The 25,383-nt window shown below is 41.7% G+C and overlaps 1 protein-coding gene across 4 annotated transcripts in view; it reads right to left on the minus strand.

The window, feature by feature from the left end:
- The window catches only part of LOC129821904 (leucine-rich repeat and fibronectin type III domain-containing protein 1-like protein), a 129,084-nt gene that overhangs the window by 5,878 nt on the left and 97,823 nt on the right, over positions 1-25,383 (minus strand). For 2 of the 4 annotated variants that reach the window (XM_055879637.1, XM_055879634.1), the window contains 3 exons: positions 9,012-9,688; positions 7,855-7,944; positions 6,848-7,275 (listed from right to left, as the gene is read on the minus strand). In XM_055879637.1, coding sequence (XP_055735612.1) covers positions 7,874-7,944; positions 9,012-9,688 — 748 coding nt within the window. In that variant the 3' untranslated portion in view covers positions 6,848-7,275; positions 7,855-7,873. Of the gene's footprint in view, positions 1-6,847; positions 7,276-7,821; positions 7,945-9,011; positions 9,689-25,383 lie in introns of all 4 variants that reach the window. The other 2 variants (XM_055879635.1, XM_055879636.1) reach the window with 2 other exon arrangements.

The following is a 25,383-nucleotide window of genomic DNA, read 5'->3' on the forward strand; positions in this document are numbered from 1 at the left end:
GGACAAGGTAGCTGTTCTGGAAAGAGTCAAGAACTTGAGAGAAACGTATATCTTCCTCAACAAGAACAATCCTGAAGCTGTGCGCCAGAAGAGGAAAGAACTTATCCCAACCATGAAAGGTTCCAGACCGCGTGGGAACATTGCTTACATCTGCTATGACAGGCTCATTGTACACTCTTCCTCCCAAATGCCTGGAAGGGATGATAGAGCAAACCTATGGGTTTGTAGCTTCAACCCCGCAGCACACACACACTTACATACACCAACTTATTAATGGACTGCCGAATGTTATTTTTTTTTGTGCAAATCATGTCTATTTCTGATAAGCTACCCAGGAAAGGGCAATTTTAATATATGTAGCCTTAGAAATAAGGTTCATTAAATCAATAACTTGCTAACATCAGATAATGTTAATATATTAGTCATTTCTGAGACTCACTTAGATAATTCATTTGATGATACAGCAGTAGCAATACAAGAATAACACCTATGGAAGAGACAGGAATGCTTACGGGGGAGGTGTTGCTGTATATATTCAAAGCCATATCAAGTGTTATTGAAGTGTTGTGGTTGCAGGTTCACCTGGAACATCTAAAGCATTTTCTTTTGGGGTGTTGCTAAAGGCCACTAAGTGCTAACAGTCTGTATCTAAATAATATGTGTGAAACGCTTGGTAGTGTACGTGACGTAAACAGAGAGGTCTACTTTCTTGGGGACCTGAATATTGGATGGTTGTTATCAAGCTGTCCGCTCAAGAGGAAGCTCCTCACTGTAACCAGTGCCTGTAATCTGGTTCACATTATTAATCAACCTACCAGGGTGTTTTCAAACACTACAGGAACAAGATCATCCACATCTATCGATTACATTTTTACAAATACTCTAGAACTTCGTTCTAAAGCTGTATCCCTACCCTTTGGATGCAATGATCACAATATAGTGGCTATATCCAGGAAAGCCAAGGTTCCAACAGTTGGGTTTAAAATAGTGTAAAAAATCATACAAAATGTTTTGCTGTGACTCTTATGTGGATGAGGTTCAAAATATTTGTTGGTCTAATGTAATTAATAAGGAGCATTCAGGCACGGCACTTGATGAATTTGCTTCTTCCAATTATTAATTAACATGCACCTGTTTGATGAAGAGTTGACAAACCGTATGGTTGAAAGAGATCGGGCGAAAGGAGTAGCTAATAAGTCTGGCTGCACATCTGACTGGCTGACTTACTGCAAATTAATAAATTATGTGACTAAACTCAATAAAAAGTAGAAGAAACTGTATTATGAAGTCAAGATCAATGATATAAAAAATGATGATTTTTTGGGGGGGAGGGGGCAGAAAGGCTAATTCAACAAAAATGTTCATTGAATCAGATTATTTTAATGATTACTTCATTGTCAAAGTGGGAAAATTTACAAAGGAAATGCCAACAACTAACAGTGTGCCATTGTACTAATAATGAAAGAAAATAATTACAAGTTTGAATTTTGTAAAGTTATTGTGGGAGAGGTGGAAAAATGATTGTTATCAATCAATAATGACACACCTGGCATTGACGACTTAGATGGAAAGCTACTTAGGATGGTAGCTGACTCTATAGCCACTCCTATCTGGCATATCTTTAATTGCAGCCTAGAGGAAAGTCTTTGTCCTTAGGCCTGGAGGGAAGCCACAGTTATTCCGTTACCCAAGAGTGGAAAGTGGCCTATACTGGTTCTAACAGTATGCCCTATCAGCTTGCTGCCAGCTCTTAGCAAACTGTTGGAAGAAAATTGTGTTTGACCAAATACTTCTCTGTAAACAAATGAACAACATACTTTCAGAATGCTTATAGAGAAGGGCAGTAAACATGTACTGCACTGATACAAATTACTCATGTTTGGTTGAAAGAAATTGATAACAAGACGATTGTGAGTGCTGTACTGTACTATTGACAAGAACCGGTGCTTGAGAAAAGTACAGTCGTGGCCAAAAGTTTTGAGAATGACACAAATATTAATACCCACAAAGTTTGCTGCATCAGTGTCTTTACGCATTTTTGTCAAATGTTACTATGGAATGCTGAAGTATAATGACAAGCATTTCATAAGTGTCAAAGGCTTTTATTGACAATTACATGAAGTTGATGCAAAGAGTCAATATTTGCAGTGCACCCTGGCGTGCTGTCAGTTAACTTCTGGGCCACATCCTGACTGATGGCAGCCCATTCTTGCATAATCAATGCTTGGAGTATGTCAGAATTTGTGGGTTTTTGTTTGTCCACCCGCCTCTTGAGGATTGACCACAAGGTCTCAATGGGATTAAGGTCTGGGGAGTTTACTGGCCATGGACCTAAAATATTGATGTTTTGTTCCCCTGAGCCACTTAGTTATCACTTTTGCCTTATGGCAAGGTGCTCCATCATGCTGGAAAAGGCATTGTTCGTCACCAAACTGTTCTTGGATGGTTGGGAGAATTTCCTCTCGGAGGATGTGTTGGAACCATTCTATATTCATGGCTGTGTTCTTAGGCAAAATTGTGAGTGAGCCCACTCCCTTGGCTGAGAAGCAACCCCACACATGAATGGTTTCAGGATGCTTTACTGTTGGCATGACACAGGACTGATGGTAGCACTCACCTTGTCTTCTCTGGACAAGCTTTTTTCCGGAGGCCCAAAACAATCGGAAAGGGGATTCATCAGAGAAAATTACTTCGCCCCAGTCCTCAGCAGTCCAATCCCTGTACATTTTGCAGAATATCAGTCTGTTCCTGATGTTTTCCCTGGAGAGAAGTGGCTTCTTTGCTGCCCTTCTTGACACCAAGCTATCCTCCAAAAGTCTTCACCTCACTGTGCGTGCAGATGCACTCACACCTGCATACTGCCATTCCTGAGCAAGCTCTGTACTGGTGGTGCACCGATCCCGCAGCTGAATCAACTTTAGGAGACGGTCCTGGCGCTTGCTGGACTTTCTTGGGCGCCCTGAAGCCTTCTTCACAACAATTGAACCGCTCTCCTTGAAGTTTTTGATGATCCGATAAATGGTTGATTTAGGTGCAATATTACTGGCAGCAATATCCTTGCCTGTGAGGCCCTTTTTGTGCAGAGCAATGATGACGCCACATGTTTCCTTGCAGGTAACCATGGCTGACAGAGGAAGAGCAATGATTCCAACACCACCCTCCTTTTGAAGCTTCCAGTCTGTTATTCGAACTCAATCAGCATGACAGAGTGATCTCCAGCCTTGTCCTCGTCAACACTCACACCTGTGTTAAAGAGAGAATTACTGACATGATGTCAGCTGGTCCTTTTGTGACAGGGCTGAAATGCAGTGGAATTGTTTTTGGGGGGATTCAGTTCATGTGCATGGCAAAGAGGGACTTTGCAATTAATTGCAATTCATCTGATCACTCTTCATAACATTCTGGAGTATGCAAATTGCCATCATACAAACTGAGGCAGCAGACTTTGTTAAAATGAATAGTTGTGTCATTCTCAAAACTTTTGGCCACGACTGTACAGTACCAGTCAAAAGTTACCAGTTACCAGTACTGAGTCGAAATGCAGGGGTTTATATGCAATTGAGGTCGATATGTATATACAGTTCCAGTCAAAATTTTGGACACACCTACTCATTCATGGGTTTTTCTTTATTTTCATTTACCAAATAAGTATTAAACAAATCAAAATATATTTGAGATTCTTCAAAGTAGCCACCCTTTTCCTTGATGACAGCTTTGCACACTCTTAGCATTCTCTCCACCAGCTTCATGCTCCAGGAATTATTTTCCAACAGTCTTGAAGGAGTTCACACATATGCTAAAAAAAACCTTGAATGAGTAGGTGTGTCCAAACATGCCACCAGGGGTCTTTTCACAAGCCCCAGGTTCAGAACAAATTCAAGGAAACGTACAGCATTATACAGAGCCATGAGTGCATAGAACTCCTTTCCATCTTATATAGCGCAAGTGAACGGCAAACCTGGTTTCAAAAAACAAATAAAGCAACACCTCATGGCACTACGCCTCTTCCCCATGTAACCTACTTGTTGTGTGTATGTACTGACATGTATGTGTAACTGATAGATGCACACACACCCACACGTATGTCAATTGTAAAGTATTTTGTCTGTTATGTCTTTTTTGTTATGGGTCGGACCCCAGTAAAACTAGCTGCCGCCATTGGCATCGACCAATGGCCATCCTAATAAATGAATACATTTAAAAAAGAGTTGAAAGAGAAAGTAGGATTAGCTCCAGACAGATTTAGTGATGCGTCTAGGATTCTCTCCCACTGTGTTCTTCCATCAGTGTGTTCAGGACCTAATTGCGCTGATCGCTTACAAAATTTGATTCCTTAATTGCCTGTCTACCCATAATTATCTCCCGTCCGTTTAGCCAGGTTCTTAGTTAAGCCAGAGGAACCAGAGGAATGGGCAGGGAGGAGACGGGGGGGGAGATGGGAGGCAAACATGAGATGTCTCTGGGAGAAAGATTGGGTTGGAGTGGTTTTCCTCCTCCAGAATAACCACATGTTACACTCAAACACCCTCCTTCTCCTGTCTGTATCCACAAGCTAATCAGACTGGAACTGTCTGGATATTCTAACATGGTTGGCTAAATACAACACAGAAAACACTCTCACACACAACCCTAAATTAGCTTTCTGATTTGAGTTTCTTTTTTTATCACCCTCCTTCATCTCAGAGCTACAGTGCCTTGCAAAAGTATTCATCCCCCTTGGCGTTTTTCCTATTTTGTTGCTGTCACGTTCCTGACCTGTTTTCTGTTAGTTTGTGTATGTGTTAGCTGGTCAGGACGTGAGTTTGGGTGGGCAGTCTATGTTTTCTGTTTCTATGTTGGTTTAAGGGTGACCTGATATGGCTCTCAATTAGAGGCAGGTGGTTTTCATTTCCTCTGATTGAGAGCCATATTAAGGTAGGTGTTTTCACACTGTTTGTTTGTGGGTGGTTGTCTCCTGTGTCTGTGTGATGTTACGCCACATGGGACTGTTTCGGTTTTGTTTGTTCGGTTTATGTAGTCTGTTCCTGTTTTCATGCGTTCTTCGTTATACGTAAGTTCTTATGTTCAGGTGCGTCTACGTCGTTTGTTGTTTTGTAGTTATTCAAGTATAGTTCGTTTTCTGTCTATGTCGTGTCTTGTTTAATTCAATAAATCATGTCATCATACCTCGCTGCATATTGGTCTTCAGATCCCTCTCTCCTCTCCTCGTCTGAGGAGGAGGAGGATTTAGAGAATCGTTACAGTTGCATTACAACCTGTAGTTTAAATGGATTTTTATTTGGATTTCATGTAATGGACATACAGAAAATAGTAAAAATTGGTAAAATAAAAAAATTACTTGTTTAAAAAAAAATGTTTTTAAATAATTGAAAAGTGGTGCGTGCATTTGTATTCACCTTTGCTATGAAGCCCCTAAATAAGATCTGGTGCAAACAATTACCTTCAGGAGTCACATAATTAGTTTAAAAAAGTCCACCTGTGTGCAATCTAAGTGTCACATGATCTCAGTGTACCTGTTGTGAAAGGCCCTAGAGTCTGAAACACCACTAAGCAAGAGATGACACCATGAAAACCAAGGAGCTCTCCAAACAGTTGTGGAGAAGTACAGATCAGGGTCGGGTTATAAAAAAATATCCAAAACTTTGAACATTCCACGGAGCACCATTAAATCCATTATCAAACAATGGAAAGAATATGGCACCACAACAAACCTGCCAAGAGAGGGCCACCCACCAAAACTCAGGGACCAGGCAAGGAGGGCATTAATCAGAGGCAACAAAGCGACCAAAGATAACCCTGAAGGAGCTGCAAAGCTCCACAGCAGAGATTGGAGTATCTGTCCAGAGGACCACTTTAAGCCATACACTCCACAGAGCTGGGCTTTACGGAAGAGTGGCCATAAAAAAGCAATTTCTTAAAGAAAGAAATAAGCAAACACATTTGGTGTTCACCAAAAGGCATGTGGGAAACTACCCAAAAATATGGAAGAAGGTACTCCGGTCAGATGAGACCAAAATTGTGCTTTTTGGCAATCAAGGAAAATGCTATGTCTGGCGCAAACCCAACACCTCTCATCACCCCACATGTTTTTCATCGGCAGGCACTGGGAAACTGGACAGAATTGAAAGAATGATGGATGACACTAAATACACAGATATTCTTAAGGGAAACCTGTTTCAGTCTTCCAGAGATTTGAGACTGGGACAGAGATCACCTTCCAGCAGGACAACGGCCCTAGGCATACTGCTAAAGCAACACTTGAGTGGTTTAAGGGGAAACATTTGAATGTCTTGGAAGGGCCTAGTCAAAGCCCGGAACTCAATCCAATTGAGAATCTGTGGTATGATTTAAAGATTGCTGTACACCAGCGGAACCCATCCAAGGTGCTGGAGCAGTTTTGCCTTGAAGAATGGGCAAACTCCCAGTGGCTAGATGTGCCAAGCTTATAGAGACATACCCCAAGGTGGCTCTACAAAGTATTGACTTTGGGTTGGGGGTGAATAGTTATGCATGCTCAAGTTTTCAGTTTCTTTGTCTTATTTCTTGTTTGTTTCACAAAAAAAAGATTTTGCATTTTCAAAGTGGTAGGCATGTTGTGTAATCAAATGATACAAACTTCCCCCAAAAATAAATTTTAATTCCAGGTTGTAAGGCAACAAAATAGGAAAAATGCCAAGGGGGGTGAATACTTTCGCAAGCCACTGTATCTGTGGCTGGCTTGATTGAAATATATGGTCAACTTGGTTAAATCATGAATAAGTCCTGGGGGGTTTGCTGACCTTGTGACCCGACCAGGGAGTGTTTCCTGGTCAACCCACATAGAGTACATGATCCTGTGTACACTCACCTTAGGCTGGGTCCCCATCCTGAGTCTGAAGACAGTCAGGTAAAGTAAGGTACAGTATGAGCAGGTCCGGGAATAGATCCAGGTGCATGAACAGGTCCAGGTATTGGCAAGTCCTGGTCCAAGTACAGGTCCAGGAACAGTAGTAGTGCTGTGGTAATGACAGCGGATACACAGACAGTCAGCCACAAAGGGATACAAGGCAATACGTTTGAAAAGCCACCGGCGAGGCCTTTGGCCCGTCTAGTTCCACTCCCATAGATTATGATGGTGAATTGAGTCCTTATTGAGTCCATCTAGGTGTGTTTTCATGGAAGGGTCCATGGATACAGTGTGAACTCCGGGGTCGCAAGGAGGAAGTCCGACAGAAGTCCTAAAAATTTTCCTGATTTATAATCTAATCTCCTTGATTCCTGGAACCCTGGAATATTCTGAAAAACATAAACATGAGCGATGGTTACTGATTGAGTTGAATGCATGACATTAATCACAACTGATCATGAAAAAATGTGCAATTGTTTGAATGGTAATTTGACTTCTAATGATGATTTTGACTGGTTGGTGGATCAGATGTGTTTGTTTGTAATTGCCACTGTGCTATGATCGGTTTTGTATTGCTGCTACAGTGTGTTGGTGTAGGATGAAAATGTAAGTAATTGTAATTCATGTTTTTGCATTATGTTGTTTGGATGTCTGCTGCTATCAAAGTGCAGCACTGAGTGTTAAGGGTGTGTCCTCTGCAATTAGTCTCGCTGAATATGGCATATGTGTGGGAACAGACTCCTGAGGGAGGTCTCTGGCAGTAACGTGGCTAGTAATATGTTAGCTCTGACTAAGTGATATTTTCTCTCTGACACGGCCATCTCTCCGTCTCAGTTTGTATCTATTCATCTATCTTACACTAAAGACCCCCCCCCCCCTCTCTCATCTTCTTCTCTCAAGTAGATTAATGGAGAGGAACAGGGAAAGAAGGGCACCATTACTCTTGGAGGTTGATGGCTGCTTCTCACCGAGAAGCAGAAGGAGTCATCAAATTTTAAAGTCGCTCCAGTCTCTGTGAGCCCTCTTGTCGTCGTCGGCAGCCGCGGGCGCCGGCGTGTCTGGTGGAAGAGACAAATAGAGGTGAGAGATGAGGCGGGTAGAGTTAGTGACAGCCAGGCTGGACGCGGCGCAGTGCATCCCTCACCCTTCGTCTCAGGGACACAGGACTCGGGAGCCTGCGGACATGGCCGTGGGAATGTGATTCATGGCCCGGTATCATCTGTACCAAATTGGCACCGTTTTGTCTCACACAGGGGAGCTACACAGGTTTTTGGCACAGATCTGATATGGGATCCGGCAAAGTGACTCTGATCTCATGGTAGCCTTGCACTTACTGGTTGTGTGTCGCATATGATTCTACTGGTGAAAGTAAATGATCATTACAGAATGTAAATGTATAGAGTGATTGTTCACTGCAGCACCTTTTGGGAATTCATTATCTGCATTGCAGTGCAAAGTGTGCATTACACAGCAATGACTGTGAGAATGTGGTTGGCTGCAAAGGTTTTGGTCAGGTTCAAGGGCAGCCAAACTCAACCGTTTTCGTTGACAAATTATCCTCAGTCTAGATTGATCATTTTGGTTCATTATGTCCCTTAATTTCAACCAAAATGTATTTTGCAGCTGCACTGAGTGATTGACGCTATTGAAAGAGAGGGCCTGTCTCTCCCTGACCCTGATTTAATTCACCATATTGATTTAGTGATTTACAATGCCAAGGCTCTGGAAATCCATGGCCATTCATTCAGAAAGTGCAATTATCCAATTGGAACAATGTATCCAAGCTTTTCACTCTGGAGAGGCTCTTTAAAATATACTTGTCTGTGGCCCATTGAGTCAGTAGAATAGCACAATTACATGTCTCAGAATTGGCGTTTTATGTGCTGCAATGAGGTTTGCTGGGTTGGGCTAAGCAATGGACTCATGTTCAGTGGCAGAGCTCTAACTGCCGATACCTACTGTAGGTCACAGAAGGAATAAAAATGAATTACAAGCCAGATGTTTCAGACATGCCATAGAGATACCACATTGAAAACGGTAAAAAAATGGGGTCATTCACTGCCATTCTCTCTCATTAACCCCATTCACAACCATTTGTATCTGTCTCTATCGCTCAAGTACTTACTTCCCCCCACATTCACGTTGGTGGCCTCTTTGGGTGTGAGCGAAGCTCTCCTCTTCATCTCAATGGCAGTCCTGGAGTGATGCCTCTTACTAGGCGACAGCAGGTCCTCAGCAGTCATGTCTGATATCTGCACCGCCTTCTCACAGTCAACCACCAGTGCCATGGTGTTAGAGTCCTTTTGGGTGGCATTAGGCGATGCCGCTCCACTCACACTCCCTCCCCCCCCTGTCCCTGGCCCCCCTCCCACCCCAGCAAAGGCATGAGCCTGTTGCTCCTCCTGGCTCTCTGTAACTTTAGACCCAGAGTGGGACACCTGTCCCCCAGCCTGTCCTCCGTTGGTCTGGGCACAGATGTTGTCCAGGGTGCCCACCTTACCTGTGTCCATGCCCTGGTGGCTGTAGACCTTGTAGCGGATCATGAGGATGATGATGAAGACAAGCACGGAGGCCACGATGATGCCACCAATAATGATGATCATGGTGCCGCCCAGGAACTGGCTGTGGAGGGCCTGGCACTGGCTGTACTCAGTCTCCGTGATGAACTGGACGCAGCCCACCTGCCGCGTGGCCGTCAACGAGGTGATGCCGTCGTCGTAGACCGCCAGGACACACAGGTCGTACTCACGCCCTGACACCAGGTCACGAACCAGGAAGTCCTGACTGGTGGACGGGATCATTCTATTGATTAGAGAGAGGAACGTGTTTTAGGATTGATGACTGACACGATATATATACAGGAACAAATAATCTGTAGATGGGACATATTTTCAATTTTCAATTTCTGAGTAACAAAAGGTAGTGTAGATACTGGACTATGTGAATCGATATGGATAGTTACTCGCTAAGACATACTTATCTTAAGAAATTGTTCCACAGTATTATAATAGCGTTATGGTACACCCCTTGGTTTGAGATGAGTAGTGCGATCAAACTGGTACAGCCCATTGGGCTCACGAGTGGGACCATCATAATGACAAACCTCAAAATCAATATTCAAGGGCCATAAAATGGATTTACCAGAAATGTATAACATGGAATATATTATGGATGAAAGTAATCCGTGTAAGGGTCCCTTGTGGATTCTCTGAAACGTTGACTCTGCAGAGAGCTTGTGAGTTACATCCACAGTCAATCATCTAACCCTGGTCCAATGAGTTTGTAGAGAAAGACCATATTGAGATCAATGTCCATCCAAGGAGTAAAGAATGTTCTCATTAGGTGCCAATACTACCAGATAATATGGTGCATGTAGGCTTCAGAAGCACTGTATTTTGCTCCAACACAAGCCATTTCATTTTCCCTTTGGTACCATACCTTTTCATTCTGAAATCCCCCCTTACTGCACCAAACTGAAATTACTGTATATGATTGGACTCCATTTGTCAGGTAATTTTTCAGGATTGCTCCACTTTTCCTAGATTATGTCAATGATCTTGTCCCATTCCCATTCCACTATCACGAGGGCAAGGTCAGGGGGGGATAAGAATATGAACAAAGAGACAATAAAACCATGCAGTCGTCGGCAGACACCGTTCCCTGTGATAATAGTCTGGTGAATCCGACCTTTGCAATGACAACAGTATGCAGACTGTTGTGACGGAAAGGACAAAGTCGTCAACACCGTAGTACAGGCCGCTGGAATGCACTGTGATAGTGTGCGGTCACGCGTGTGATCTCTGACAGTATACGTGAGCAGTGGTGTTTTCCCGCATACGTCCGGGAACTCTTTCACCAGGGAAAAAGGAGAGGATGACGGTCATTAAAAGTGATGCCGGCGACATCTTGAGCTGTGATTAAATGTCAGTCTCCATTCGCTTAACTCCCAAAAAGCTTCCAAATCTCCCATTTTCATTACGTGTGTGTCCTTATCTGGCTAACAAGTCTTGACATTTAAATTCACTTCAACAGTTCAAAAAGCTGAGTTTGTAAACAATGCCCAGTGTCATCTCATTAAGCCGCCTTGCTTGAGGTAGAACACAGTAGAACACTTAAGTTAAGAAAACACTCCTGGAGTTGTTAAAATAAATTATAATCATTTAATGTTAACCATTATTTTGAAGACGTAGAGAAGACATTGTTGACAGGGTTGAAAGAATGGGTGACTTTGGCTAGGACCTTGTTACTGTCCACCCCGAAATGTCCTCCACCGAGACACAGTGACTGAGAATGTGCATTGCTCAGTACAGTGTTAAATCACAAGGTGCCTCCAGTTTGAGCCTGCGATCATTAGAACCCCTATTCAATATAAACCAAGAAATATTCTAACTTTTCTGGCTGGAAGTTTAACATGTACACTAAGGACAGAAAAAAATTGTAAATATAATAATGGAAATGTCATTTTCATGTGTCAAATACATGTTCTACTAGCAGAGAAAGCTGTTACGCAAACCAGACATAGGAAATATTCTCTGAGTTGTTAGCACCAACTTCCGAAAAATCTAGTGCATACAAGAAAATGATTTCACTTATGTGAATTGACAAAATGAAGTACATGGGGAAAAGTAACAATAATCGTAACCCTGACATCCAGCCAGAAATGTTATTGCTGCCACTGCAACCTCTTCCTAATCTTTTTTCACCCAGATTATTTTTTGCATCTTCTTCTAGAGGCTTTTCCAATTCAGTACCAGCTAGAGAAGTGACGCGTCAACGACAAGGTTATGAAAGGTTCAAATCCACGTTCTCCATTCAGACAATCAACCAACCATAACCTTAGCCTTGGTCTTATCTCCATTTTTTAAGAGTCATTGTAGCTAATGCTCTTACAGACAATCTTATCAGATGTCTGAGTCCAAGGGAATTCCTCTTTCACATGCAATACAAAGGCCTTAACGGGGATTGGAGAATATAGGAATATAAATAGGTTTTAGCTGATATAATGTTCTTCCATTTATCTTGGCCAATGTTCTTGTGTTCGAATCACTATCACAATTACACTGGCCGGGAAATTGGTTGAGTGTATTCCTATTAAAAGGTGAAAGACAGTGCTAGAAGTCGTGTGTTTATTAATTGCGGATCCCCTGAGGTGGCCGTTTTGCTTGGGAACTCCTCCAACCTATCGACTACTAAAACGAGAGCACCTGTTTGAGGAAGAATTATCCTAATCCAACTAGGATCACGGAAAAGTCTTCAAATTAGTCCACGAGTCAGCAAAGACAATTTTCTCTTTCTCCATCTCTCTCTCTCTCCCTATGTTTGTCTCTCTCGGTGTGTCGCTCTCTCTCTCTCTCTCTGTGTCTCTGTCCCCCTTTGTCTTCGTCTCTCCTTTAATAGTTAATGTTATGGTCTGTAGGGGAAAAAGTAGATCTCAATCCTGGATCCTATTAAAGTCTGGCGGGGAGAAGGAGGAGCTCTATGACTAGCCACTTTAAAAGTGCTCTGAAGTCCTCTTATTTGCCTCACCGTTGGCTGTTCTTTTGACTGGAAGCCCAGAGTCTGCCTCATTCTGTATAGGGATGACATCCAGACTGCCTTTACGGAGAATCCTCATGGCACAATGCTGAACAAAGTCGCCTTGATCTGGGCTGTGCAGAGGACCTTTATCTGGTGTTTTTGTGCTTTGGTTTATTGCGGGATTTATCATGGACATGGCAGCTCTGGAATAGGCTATCAGACATGAGACACTTTAGGTGTAAAACACATGAACATAGCTACAAAAAGGAATAGAAAAAAGTTATTGGAGCGATGCAGGGGGACTGATTTCTGATTCATGAAACATCCTTGCGGCAGATACCCCAAATTTAATTACTCCACAATGAAGCCTGGTGCCGATTGTGAATAGGGAAGCAAATTATTCTCTTTGTGGGAAATTTAGGGCAGAGAAATGAAACTGCTATTCTTTTTTTTTTTTTCCGAGGCTGATTGAAATCTCTAAGTGAAGAGCCTGATGAGATGAATGAAGCTTGAAATGGAATGCAAATGAAATGCTGCTTCTTGGTAAATAACTACGACAATCAGCTTGTTGATCCCAAAATGCATCATTGGATCACTAATATTGATAAATCCTTATTTGATAGGTGTTAAAAACCAATTTCCTAATATAATTATTTAAATGCACCACATATGCATACTCTAAACAACATACAGTATACAACATTGGCCTATGGTAATAGAGGTCTTGATCCCTTAAGACAGGCATGAAAGAGCATGTTTTAAATTACAGTACCAGTTAAAAGTTTGGACACACCTACTCATTCAAGGGTTTTTCCTTATTTTTACTGTGTTATACATTGTAGAATATTAGTGAAGACATCAAAACTACGAAATAACACATATAGAATCATGTAGTAACTAAAAAAGTGTTAAACAAATCAAAAATATATTTTATATTTGAGATTCTTCAAAGTAGTCACCCTTTTCCTTGATGACAGCTTTGCACACTCTTGGCATTCTCTCAACCAGCTTCATGACCAAGTCCATATTATGGCAAGAACAGCTCAAGTAAGCAAAGAGAAATGACAGGCCATCATTACTTTAAGACATGAAGGTCAACCAACCCGGAGCATTTCAATAACTTATTCAAGTGCAGTCGCAAACACCATCAATTGCTATGATGAAACTGTCTCTCATGACGACCGCCACAGGAATGGAAGACCCAGAGTTACCTCTGCTACAGAGGATAAGTTCATTAGAGTTACCAGCCTCAGAAATTGCAGCCCAAATAAAGGCTTCACAGAGTTCAAGAAACAGACACATCTCAACATCAACTGTTCAGAGGAGACTGCGTGAATCAGGCCTTCATGGTCGAATTGCTGCAAAGAAACCACTACTAAAGGACACCAATAATAAGAAAAGACTTGTTTGGGCCAGGAAACACGAGCAATGGACATTAGACCGGTGGAAATCTGTCCTAAGGTCTGATGAGTCCAAATGTAAGATTTTTGGTTCCAACCGCCGTGTCTTTGTGAGACGCAGAGTAAGTGAACGGATGATCTCCACATGTGTAGTTCCCACCGTGAAGCATGAAGGAGGACGTGTGATGGTGTGGGGGTGCTTTGCTGGTGACACTGTCAGTGATTTACTTAGAATTCAAGGCACTCTTAACCAGAATGGCTACCACAGCATTCTGCAGCAATACGCCATCCAATCTGGTTTGCACTTAGTGTGACTATCATTTGTTTTTTAACAGGAAAATGACCCAACAGACTTTCAGGCAGTGTAAAGGCTATTTGACCAAGAATGACAGTGATGGAGTGCTGCATCAGATGACCTGGCCTCCACAATCACCCAAACTCAGCCCAATTGAGATGGTTTGGGTTGAGTTGGGCTGCAGAGTGAAGGAAAAGCAGCTAATAAGTGTTCAACATATGTGGGAACTCCTTCAAGACTGCTGGAAAAGCATTCCAGGTGAAGCTGGTTGAGAGAATGCCAAGAGTGTGCAAAGCTGTCATCAAGGCAAAGGATGGCTACTTTGAAGAATCTAAATCACTTTTTTTGGTTACTACATGATTCCATGTGTTATTTCATAGTTTTAATGTCTTCACTATTATTCTTCAATGTAGAAAACAGTAAAAATAAAGAAAAACCCTTGAATGAGTTGGAAGTGTTCAAACCTTTGACTGGTATCGTATATCTATATATTGTACTTTGTCTGGAATCTTTAGAGGGGTGATAATTAATTTGTGCTACAGGTGCAGTCTTTCTAACTGTGACATTCACTGTTTTTTAATATTGGTAGTAGCTCTTACTAAAATCAGCCTCCATGTTTTCTCAAGAGGAATAAGTATGAACACAAAAATATGACAAAAAATGACATTTCCTTCCCACATAATCCCATCTGTAGGGATGCACTGTATAATTTCCTGAATGATTGGCATGCAGTCTGGCGGAGAAACGCTGACCTAAAAAATTGCATGGTGGATGATGGCGTATCGAGGAAGCAGTGGGAATTAAAGGCGTATCGCTAGTGAGGTGTGTATGCTTACACACCATGCTCATTTATTTATACAATTATCAGAGCTAGCTGTCGTCTCAGGCACACCTGAATAGGTTACTAACCAGCCCCCATTGACTGAGGGGGTCGGGAGAGTGGTAGTGCATGCAACTTTGAATCATTGCACACACACACACACACACACACACACACACACACACACTCTCCCAAGGCTGTGCTACCAGTTTCCCCAAATGGGCTTTTCCAAAAGGAAGGTTGAGGATAAGTGACAGTCAATTCCTCTGATTCTCTTGTGTTGTCCCATCGATATCAGGTACGCGTCAGGTGGCCCCAGGATGGAATTCAGATGGGAAATATGTAATGCGCTTTGTAAAATAAATGTGCTTGACAGGATTCATTATACCAGGTTGGGAGAATAGACAAGCCAGAGGTGAACTCAATTAGAGAGAGACAAGATACTTCATCAAAATTGTTGAGCAAAGTTTCAGTTTGAGGATTTACATTTTGATTCATGGGGCTGAACTTATTTTCCCCTGGTATTTCCTTAGCCAGTTTGGGGTCATTGAGAAGCTCTGTTTGGGGACAGATTAGAACCAACACACAAACACTAATCCCTTCTTAAATCTCCACGCATCAGGCTGCATTTCCACTGCATTTTAAATTAGTTACAAACATCCATTTAATACTGATGAGTGAAGGATTCAAATAGAAGTTGATTGATAAAATAGTAAAAAATGAAATACTGTTGGTGCCGCTGCTCTCAAGGTTACACACATACCTCTACACAAACACATAAAGATACACGTGCGGATGAACGCACATGCATATACACAGACACACGCACACAGCTGCCTGTCAGCTTCTCTAAGTGCGTGAAAGTGGCTGTATTGTGCCGACAAGCCTGGTTGCCACAGAGACTCAGGGCCACGCCCCATTATTCATTCCCCTCAGAACAATAGGGAAAACGCTGCCCCCGGGCCCCAGCACAGGCATGGACAATCAGTCTGTGTGTAGCAGAGCCTATATCTGCTCCTCGTTTCCCTTCTGAACTAGGCCTCTAACCTCCTGATCCTTAACACAGACTGAATTCTGCCCATAATGTTGTGTGTTTGACTAAAAGGGCCTGTGTGTGGTGAGGAAGCAGGTCATGGATAAAATATCTGCAGAAAGGGAAGTGCCCACTCCTGCTTGCCAAGCTCTCCCTTCACCTATAAGCAGGGGTCTGATGCATTATTGATGTTGGTTGGCCCCCACTGCGGTGAGGAGCAGTCAGAAGAGAGTTAGCCAGCACATAATCTTGGTTACCCAGAAATAAAAGTTATCACTTCCTGTTAAACTTCTGGTGGGAATGTGCTGTGAAATTGTGATTTCCGTTGTGTGAAGGAAAGAAGCGAAGTCTCTTCCCTCGCATAAGGAAACTCTCGGCCACGCCCCACCCTTATGCTAATTTTACGTGTATTTATGATCCGGGTGGACAGGCGCAAAGCAGTAATAATGGATGATTGAGTGAGTACTGAATGTTTTCAACACAGATATTTTGAATCGTAGCAGTGTCCACTCCATCCCGTCGTTTAAGCCACTGCAACAGTGGTGCGTAAAATGTTTGACTGGCAAAGAGGACGATTTCGCTAGCTTGCAAACTAGCAACATACACCAAGCGATGTTTGGAGAAAATGTCTTCAAACAACCATGTTCAGCAAGCGGTTGAAAGGACTGGCTGTGGACGAAGCGTGTACTGTTGTTCACCGGTAAGTACACATTTCAGGTGAACTCTGGCTAGCCATTGGCATTGCAGTTAGCTAGCTGTATCATTCATTCTACATTACTATCAACTGGCCCGCTGTATCAGGCAACTTTACTGTAGATGATAGGGAAAACAAAAATATTTGCTAGCTATCCATCTGATTGAGAAAAGTTGAGAAAAATGCCATTAAAACGCCTTAGGACTAGGCCCCTTTTTTCTCTATTTCCGCCTGAATGACGTGCCCAAAGTAAACTGCCTGTAGCTCAGGCCCTGAGGCCAGGATATGCATATAATTGGTACCATTGGAAAGAAAACACTTTGAAGTTTGTAGAAATGTTAAAATAATAAATACTTTTTTTTGAGAGACCATCCTCTTAGAAATGCAAGAGAAAGGTCATATTGTAAATTATCCCTGAACACAATTCCTATGGCTTCCACGGGGTGTCAGCAGTCTATGTTCAAGGTTTCAGGCTTGTAACTTCAAAAATAAATAAGAAATAACACTTTTGGTAGGACACAGTCTTGGAAATCCGTGTGTGAGCGCGCCATGAAGAAATTACGCACTTGCTAAAATCGGTTTCCTATTGAACATACTTCTTTCCGAAATAAATATTATAGTTTTATAAAATGTTATGGTATCTGAGGAGAAAATAGAAACAGATTTTGACTTGGCGAAACAAAGTTTAGGGGTAGATTTTTAGATTCCTTTCTCTGCAAGTAGATCGCTCAAATTGATGGTGCGAAGTAAACAGACTTTATGTGATATAAAGAAGGACTTTATCTAACAAAATGACACTACATGTTATAGCTGTGACCCTTTGGATGACAAATCAGAGGAAGCTTTTCAAAAAGTAAGTGAATATTTAATCCTGTGCCGGTGGACAAATATTTTGATGTGGGGCGCCGTACTCAAACAATTGCATGGCATGTTTTTTGCTGTAAATCGGACAGTGCAGTTAGATTAGCAAGATTTTAAGCTTTCAGCCGATATAAGACAATTATATGTACCTAAATGTAACTTCTTATGGATATGGGGCAGCATTTTCACGTTTGGATGAAAAGCGTGCCCAGAGTAAACGGACTCCTCCTCAGTCCCAGTGGCTAATATATGCATATTATTAGTAGATTTGGATAGAAAACACTCTGAAGTTTCTAAAACTGTTTGAATGATGTCTGTGAATATAACAGAACTCATATGGCAGACGAAAACCTGAGAAGAAATCTAACCAGGAAGTGGGAAATCTGAGGTTGGTCGTTTTTCAACTCAGCCACTATTGAAGAAACAGTGGGATATCGGTCATGTTGCAATTCCTACGGCTTCCACTAGATGTCAACAGTCTTTAGAACCTTGTCTGATGCTTCTACTGTGGAGTGGGGCCGAATGAGAGGGGAATGAGTCAGAGGTTTGCCAGCAGCCACGAGATGGTCACGCACAGTCAGATGAGAGGTAGCTCCCGTTCCATTTGCATTTCTGAAGACAAAGGAATTATCCAGTTGGAACATTATTGAAGATTTATGTTAAAAACATCCTAAAGATTGATTCTATACTTAGTTTGACATGTTTCTACACCCTGTAATTTAACTTTTTGGACTTTTCGTCCGTACGTTCCGCTGGACTTGCACGGGCGTTGGGAGTTTGGATTTCTTTACCAAACACACTAACAAAAGGAGGTATTTGGACATAAATTATGAACTTTATGGAACAAATCAAACATTTATTGTGGAACTGGGATTCCTGGGAGTGCATTCTGATGAAGATCATCAAAGGTAAGTGAATATTTATAATGCTATTTCTGACTTATGTTGACTCCAACATGGCAGATATCTTCTTAGGTTGTGTTGGTCTCTGAGCGCCGTACTCAGATTATTGCATGGTTTGCTTTTTCCAAATTTTTGGGGGGAAATCTGACACAGCGGTTGCATTAAGGAGAAGCATATCTTTAAATCTGCGAATAACACTTGTATCTTTTATCAGTGTTTATTATGAGTATTTCTGTGATTTGATGTGGCTCTGTGCAAATTCACAGGATGTTTTGGAGGCAAAGACAAATGTAAACTGAGGTTTTTGAACATAAATAAGAACTTGATTGAACAAAACATACATGTATTGTGTAACGTTGTCCCAGGAGTGTCATCTGATGAAGAATATCAAAGGTTAGTGATTAATTTTATCAATATTTCAGCTTTTTGTGACTCCTCTCTTTGGTTGGAAAATTGCTGTATGCTTTCTGTGACTAGTTGCTGACCTAAAATAATGATATGTTCTGCTTTCGCCGAAAAGCTTTTTTGAAATCGGACACTGTGGTTGGATTAACGAGAATTGTATCTTTAAAATGGTGTCTAATACTTGTATGTTTGAGAAAATTGAATTATGAGATGTCTGTTGATTGAATTTGGTGCCCTGCAATTTCATTGGTTGTTGGCGAGGGGCTAGTGGAACCCCAGTCCTAGACAGGTTAAAATCCATAATATTTCTTAGAATTTATTTGAATTGTGCGCCCTCCAGTTTCACCGGAAGTTGTCCCGCCAGCGCGACCCCGATCCTTAACCTCTCTAGGGTACGTGAGACGGTAGTGTCCCACCTCTTCAACAGCCAGTGAAACTGCAGGGCGCCAAAACAACAGAAATCCCATAATTAAAATTCCTCAAACATACATGTATTTTACACCATTTTAAACATACACTTGTTGTAAATCCAGCCACAGTGTCCGATTTCAAAAAGGCTTTACGACGAAAGCAAACCAAACGATTATGTTAGGTGAGTCCCTATTCATAGAACACAGCCATTTTTCCAGCCAAAGAGAGGATTCACAAAAAGCAAAAATGTTGATAAAATTAATCACTAACCTGTGATGATCTTCATCAGATGACACTCATAGGACTTCATGTTACACAATACATGTATGTTTTGTTCGGTAAAGTTCATATGTATATCCAAAAATCTGAGTTTACATTGGCGCATTACGTTCAGAAGTTCCAAAACATCCGGTGATTTTGCAGTGCCACATCCATTTACAGAAATACTCATTATAAATGTTGATGAAAATACAAGTGTTATGCATGGAATTTTAGATGCACTTCTCCTTAATGCAACCGCTGTGTCAGATTTCAAAAAAGCTTTACGGAAAAAGCAAACCATGCAATAATCTGAGGTCATTCACTTACCTTTGATGATCTTCATCAGAATGCACTCCCAGGAATCCCAGTTCCACAATACATTTTTGTTTTGTTCGATAATGTTCATCATTTATGTCCAAATTCCTCCTTGTTGTTCTAGCGTTCAGTACACTTTCCAAACTCACGACGCGCGTTCAAGTCCAGCGGAAAGTACAGACGAAAAGTTAAAGTTATATTACAGTCCGTAAAAACATGACAAACAAAGTATTGAATCAATCTTTAGGATGTTTTTTAAATAATTATTCAATAATGTTCCAACCGGAGAAGTTCTTTGCCTTCAGAAGTGCGATGGAACGTGAACCCGCATGGTCAGCGCATGTTCAGGTCATGGTAGACCTTACTCAATCCCCTCTCATTCGGCCCCACTTCACAGTAGAAGCATCAGACAAGATTCTAAAGACTGTTGACATCTAGCGGAAGCCGTAGGAAGTGCACCATTACCAATATCCCACTGTATCTTCAATAGGAGCTGAGTTGAAAATCGACCAACCTCAGATTTCTCACTTCCTGGTTGGATTTTTTCTCAGGTTTTTGCCTGCCATATGACTTCTGTTATACTCACAGGCATCATTCAAACAGTTTTAGAAACTTCAGAGTGTCATCAGAGTGAATCACCAGAGTGATTTGTCTATCCAAATCTACTAATAATATGCATATTCTAGCTTTTATGGCTTTGTAGCAGGCCGTTTACTCTGGGCATGCTTTTAATTCGGACGTGAAAATACTGCCCCCTACCCCAAAGAAGTTGAGGTTCAACTAGTTAGCTAGATTGAAACTTCTGGGCTGAAAGCTAGCTAACGTTAATTCCCACCATCACTTTGAGATTGGTTCACCTTAGCCTAGCTAAGTGGACTGTAGCTAGGCTTCTAGAAAATAACTAGCTAGCTATATTATTGCTAGCTATATTTTAAAAAGACTAGTTACTGACTATGAAACACTTTTTGTCAAACTACTTCATTCCCCTGCCTGTTGATGCATTTTGAGACTGAAAAAGTTGGCAACACTGATAAAGGCCCCTCCAGATTTGACTAACAATAGGCTTGATTTTTGGCTGACTAGGAATGTGCACATTTACCCTTAGTGTTTCGTTAAATAGCTAAGTTACTGACTGACTAGGCTAATTCTTATTCATGTTGTTGTTGCATTTCAGGTGGCGAGGGAGTTGGGTCACAGAAAGCAGGATGCCGCAGGCAGACCAGGGCCCCATATCCAGAAAGCATCTTAGAATAGCAGTACCGATTTAGGATCAGTTTTGGCTTTTATATCACAATGAATATGATTACACTGACAAGGGGGAGCTGGTCCTAGATCACCCATTCATACTCTGAAGACACTGAATAAGGGGCCTGGAATAAAGCCATTGCCCAATACCTTACACAGCAGTTGTTTCACCACAGGACCATAGAGGTATTACAGTCCATGCTTATGAACTGCATAGAAGGGAATTTTCATATGCAGTGGATCAGTGGCACTAACACATGGGTTGAATTGTTCAGCAACATGTGCAGTAATTGCTAAAATGGCTTTGTTGATGAAAGGTACACATGCATTTATTGTCATGCCGTCTCATGGGCCTGGAGAGTGACACACATCTTCAAGCTGCCTGACTGAATACTGGGGCCTTTAGTGCTACCGGAAGCCAGGGCCTTACCTGGGAGCACAGCAACAGGCTCTCTCTCACAGCCATTCTGTCAACATGTATTGTATGTCTCCTCTCAAATTCATACGAAGTACTATGGGCAAAAGCATTGACTTATATTCACTTCGTCCATTTGACCCATTCGTCAATCTTGACTGGGATATACAGTATATTTTAGTTGACACACGTGTGTGATGTGTCTGATATACATTCATTAAAAAGTATTTGACCTTTTGTCTCAAACTCTAAGCGCAATCTTGATGTTGAAGTTAACACAGGAGTAAAACAAAATATAGACCAATGTGACAAACATGCTACGAACAAGTCATTGTTTTTAATCTAACAATTGAAAAATGAAAATGAATTGCTTATACAAAACTTTATTGCATTTGGTCAATCCCAAAATGTGTTAATTAAAATGGTTAGTTGCATCCTTCTTAAAGGAAGCGTCTGTGGATAGCTGACAACAGGGTGGCAGTTTTTTTTGATCTGCTGTTCTAGAGTTCCATAGCCCAGAAGACTCACCTGGGGACAGGGGGATGGACACACAAGTTAGTTTTTACACAAATCTGTGAGACTTTTACAGGGAGGAGAGAGAATGAGTTTGAGTGAGTACATTAAATCCAATCCAACCAGTGGCCCAGGACAATATGCTATGTGATCACACAGGCAGACGGCCATAGTAAAGGAGATCAGAGTGCATCAAGTATACTATTATGAGTCGAGCTTACTTCTCTGCGCTCTGGAGAGATCGCAGGTAATTTGTCAGAAGTCTCTAGAGGTCCTTGGACCATTCTGTCTCTGTATCACCTGGAGAGAAACAGATAGAGGTGGGCTTGAAATACAGTTGAAATTACAATCCTCACCCCTGACCTCCCACGGGCACAGGTCCTCCTGCATAACCCTCTAATCACAGCCTCTCTGACATAGAATTACTCGAGGATTATACAGGAGTATAAAATTACTATTATAAGAGTACAATCATGCAATGTAAAGGAAAACAATATTATGACTAACTAACACATAGTGCTCCATGTTCCTGCTGGTAGCAAGCCTCAACCTGGATGCATATACATATGTGCCTTGTAGAATGGTGGCATTTATCGCCACCAGGCTCCACGACATCAGGTGACAAACCTGCAGAGATAAACAAAAGAAAATTGAAACTGCAATTAGGATTCATGTATCAGTTTGCCTAGTTCCTGATTCATGTCTGTAAATAACAATAGAGCTAATTTAAAAAAAAAAGATGACACCACCCAAGTGAATTATATTATGGCACCAAGTCTCATATCACTAACAATTGCTACCTCGACTCATTCCACCATAGCATCATGCTCCTCCTTATTTTACTGTAGCTAGCTGTTAACTTAAACTGATTTGTGAGACCCAACTTTGCAGCCAAACTGACTCAAATATGGCCCAGGTAGCTAGCTAGCTAGCTAGCTAGCTAGGTGACAACCCTATTAATTCTATAAGTATCTACTCTATTGCTTAAGTAGGCTACACCTCTGAGTTACATCTGTAGGATATAGACGGCTAACGGGATCTAGCTAACGTGAGGTAGCTAATCAACATTAACTGCTTCTGACACATGCCACAATCCTTCTTGCTATACATCTTACAGATATAGCTACCGTAGGTAGCAAGATAATGGTTTACAATAATTGCAGATTAGTTCATTATCTAGCTAGTTATGTGTTAAGCTGACAGTCTGCCTGTAAAATGCAACAAGTTAGCTAGCTAGATTTCTAACCAATAAGCTAACGTAAACTCACCGCATTCCGTACAAATGTGCGCAACCACAACATTCAAACGAGGCTACAAAGAAAATTAATGGGACAGTAGCGACTGTGTTGACTTCAAAATCTGGGGTGTGAACTACGTTTCTATTCAAGCGTTGATCGACATGGTAATGGCTCTATAGTATTGGAGAAAAGTTTTAAAAAACGGACCCTCCGTAACGTACAGCACGCATAAAGCAACTATTTCTGTCTTACAATCTCTCTCCACCAGGTGTAGCACGTCTCTCATCCTTTAAAAACAAGAAATTGACATTGACGGGGGTAAGGGGGGGATACCTAGTCATCTTTTGCGTCATCACTGCATGCGATCATCATTCTCAAAGCCGCTGTTTACTTCTAAGATCACTTTAGCACCGCCCTAAAAACCCGATTCAAAATCGACACAAACCTTCAAATAGGTATGCAATGACACATTATATAAACTCTTTATAGTGTTTTATTTACATTTTAGAGGCGATAAGGTGATAAGTTGGACAGATCGAGTGAAAAAAAAGCAATTTTCCCACACAACATCTCTCCTTCTCACTATCACGCATTAGTTTCGCTTCCCCACCTGCCATTTTTAAAAAGACCAGACGGGGCTCATTGCCTTCTTGAATCATGCAGAAGCGGGCAGCGTGGGGATCCTGTAATTGATTCTGTTGGAAAGGGGAGAAATTGTGCTTTACAATGGTGTTGACATTACAGTTGATCTTGAAGTATTACGTTTTTGGGGCGCTAAAATAAGGACAATTGTACGGACCAAGGTGATGTACAAAAGCGAGTGAGTTTACGTTAGCTACTGTAGCTAGCCTAACACTTACTCCTTAATGTTGGCTTACCATGCTTTCAGGACAACTCCACATTCTTCTTGCCAATCCCGATCGACTCCTTCGTGCCTACTCCTGTCATTTGGGTCTTCTTCTAGGTTAAAAACATTATGTCTGTAGACAGTCTGGTACCTTATTGTCAAAAAGCAACCCACTCGGGCTACAGCCACCTGGTGCAGTGTTCCAGAGCTGTTCATCGGCACAGCCGCATCATTTTAATTTCAAATGTCCAATCTTGAATAAAATTTTAAAAAAGTGACATCATATTGATACATATATGCACTACACATTATTGTTTTGGGGGTGTTAAGTGAAACTTGACATTTAATGAAAATATAAAATGTAGAACGAACGGTCTGTCTTCAGTGTTTCCCCATAGGTACAATAACTATTGCGCACAGGGCTTGAAATCATCTCCCCAGTTTAAGCACTGCCTTTGCCTAATCCATATCCATCCAAATAATCAATGAATAAAACACAAAACCAGGAACTAGATTTTAGGTTTTATTTATTCGCACCAAAGAAAAGAAGTGAAGGACAAAACAGTACAAATAAAAAATGGTGTGCAGGTGAGGTTGGAAGCCCAAAAGGGTTCATATGAAAACCACACCACAAATATAGGTACATATAACTACTGCTGCTCATAATCACAAAATTCTACATGGGTCTTGACAGATTCTAGCCTTTTAAACGTTCACGAGAAATCTGTCCACGAGAAATTAGCCAGCACAGAACACGCCCAAGGCCTCTCTGCCTGAGCCGGCGCCTCAGCCAAGCAGAGAGAACTGTGGCAAGGGGAGAGTAGGACAGGCATGACCAGCCTCTCAAACAGACAGCAATTATTTCATCATTTATTCATGAGCTAACCTCGGTGCCCTCTACCTGGCGGAGAGGAAGCACTGGAAACCATGCTAGGTTTCCCCACCATGCTAATCAGAGTGTGCGCTTCAGAGCTGCATCATATGATGAGCGATACTAAATAGGGGTCGACAACAGGGCGCTTCAAGCTCAACAACATGCGCTTTAGGTAAATAGGAATAAACATGACTGGTTAGAAAATGAATCCGTGTGAATAATTAATTTCCGCAGCCCTCAACACAAAATGGTTGCACGATGACCTTTGCCCTGCAACCTGGTTCTGTCAGCCCGGCTCAGAGTGGTGTGTCAGAGACCTCTGGCCATGCAGACGGTAAGTGTGAGAATGCTATGTTATTGTATATGAGCCTAAACAGCAATGTTTTTAATTCTTCCCACAGGCTATTCAGGATGCTGCAATTTCTCTCCACACCACCTCTTTCTCCTCCCT

The sequence above is a fragment of the Salvelinus fontinalis genome, chromosome 24, assembly GCF_029448725.1.
Source record: "Salvelinus fontinalis isolate EN_2023a chromosome 24, ASM2944872v1, whole genome shotgun sequence".
Taxonomy (NCBI): Eukaryota; Metazoa; Chordata; class Actinopteri; order Salmoniformes; family Salmonidae; genus Salvelinus; species Salvelinus fontinalis.